Source organism: Dendroctonus ponderosae, unplaced genomic scaffold (assembly GCF_020466585.1).
Source record: "Dendroctonus ponderosae isolate FM_Combo_2020 unplaced genomic scaffold, Dpon_F_20191213v2 Dpon_F_20191213_6, whole genome shotgun sequence".
NCBI lineage: Eukaryota > Metazoa > Arthropoda > Insecta > Coleoptera > Curculionidae > Dendroctonus > Dendroctonus ponderosae.
Window position 1 is genome coordinate 2,656,783 of NW_026018814.1, and position 1,604 is coordinate 2,658,386.

The following is a 1,604-nucleotide window of genomic DNA, read 5'->3' on the forward strand; positions in this document are numbered from 1 at the left end:
GGCGAATTTAAAGCTGGATCCGCCCCTGTATTGAGCAATGTTTGAGCCAGTTTTTGCTGATTCCTGCTAAACTAATAACGAACAAATTTTGCTGGACAACGTGATTGAAATGCCATCAGAAGCCCTTCTTTCACTGCTTCCAACCTTGATAGAAGTCATTCTACGCGTACGTATAATTATTCAAAGTGCAGGTGTCCGATTTCGTCGTTAATGAGTTTATTATAAGAACTATTATTGTCATGACCTGCAGTTGTTGAGGAGAACGATTTAATTCAATCAACAATTTCTGCAACTAATTCACTTTTTCAGAGATATGGAGACAAAACAAAGCAGCCCAGAGATACCGTCCACTTTGGATGGTGTATTCCGGCTGCTTGCACCATTCCCGATTTGGAGCTCTCTTTGAACGAACATTTGCAAAATGTGGACACTCCTTTGAGGAACAAGAATATCTCCTATTCGGCCAGTGTGAGAAAGGAGTTTTGCGCCCGGGAATCAGACGCGGGAAATTACACAATCGCGGACTATTCCTTCGCGTCAGTAACATGTTAAAGAGTATAGCAAAAAAACGGTAAATTGCTGTCAATTGCAGGTTGCTTACCCTGATATTTGTGCTGCTGGTTTTTCTATCCACTGCATATGATTATCAAGCAAACAACAAGCAATCAGAGGAGAAGGCAAAGAAAAGTAAGCCTAACTAATGGACGAAGATTCCAGAATATTAATGAGCCTCGGCTCGTTTTTAGAAACCAGAAACCAAAAATTCCTTCTGGCATTTTCTGCCAGAGCCAATTTTACAGAGATGTCCCATATGGAGACATCGAACCCCGATTTGGGCGTTTTGAATGGGTTGAGGACAATCGCCATTTTTGTCATCATCATCGACCATCGGTTTGGAACGTTCACGTCTTCGGCTTTGATCAACTTCAATTATGTAGAACAGGTAAGGAGTGGGGGAATCTTGAGGACTAAGATGACCAGGAAAAGTACATTTTTTCTAGCAATTCAGAGCGCCCTTTGCTTGTGTGGTATTCCATGGCGATCTCTTCGTAGATTCGTTTTTCCTGCTGAGCGGGCTTTTGGTAGCTTACGGGCTGCTCGTTCAGTTCGACAAACGGATGGTAAATCCAGGATTCATTGTGTTCTTGAGATACATTCGGTGAGAATTTGCAAGTAATTATGCACAAAGCTTTACCTACTAAAATGCTCTTTTCGCATTAATCGTGATTGTTCTAGTGCAAACAGGATAATTTGCGCCTCAAAGTAATCACATTTATAATAATGTTGTTCCTAATTTATTTTTCACAATTTGCATGTGTAATTACGGGCAAAAAAGTGCATTTAAATGGAACATAGGCGGGACTGGGTTTTAATTGCGTACCGAAGTTTTTTGCTGTTGGAAAGTGTAATATGCAATAGAACAGAACTATGCATCATACTGATTGCATTTTTATTCGCAAAGTGTTTTGATAGTTTGAAAATGCCTTAAATAGATAGAGATAGAGAAAGATATTAGCAGGCTTCTTAACGGTGATCCTAAATTGAACTTATTCAGTTAGGAGAGTCTGGTTGGGACTAAGTCCGAACTAAGAATGAAAGAAATA

At 40.0% G+C, this 1,604-nt stretch overlaps 1 protein-coding gene across 1 annotated transcript in view; it reads left to right on the forward strand.

The window, feature by feature from the left end:
- The window catches only part of LOC109536491 (nose resistant to fluoxetine protein 6), a 6,524-nt gene that overhangs the window by 2,234 nt on the left and 2,686 nt on the right, over window positions 1-1,604 (forward strand). The window contains exons 2-6 of the mRNA XM_048667250.1: window positions 153-166; window positions 310-536; window positions 593-687; window positions 747-943; window positions 1,002-1,159. Of these exons, the coding sequence (XP_048523207.1) occupies window positions 153-166; window positions 310-536; window positions 593-687; window positions 747-943; window positions 1,002-1,159 (691 nt within the window). The remainder of the gene's footprint in view (window positions 1-152; window positions 167-309; window positions 537-592; window positions 688-746; window positions 944-1,001; window positions 1,160-1,604) is intronic.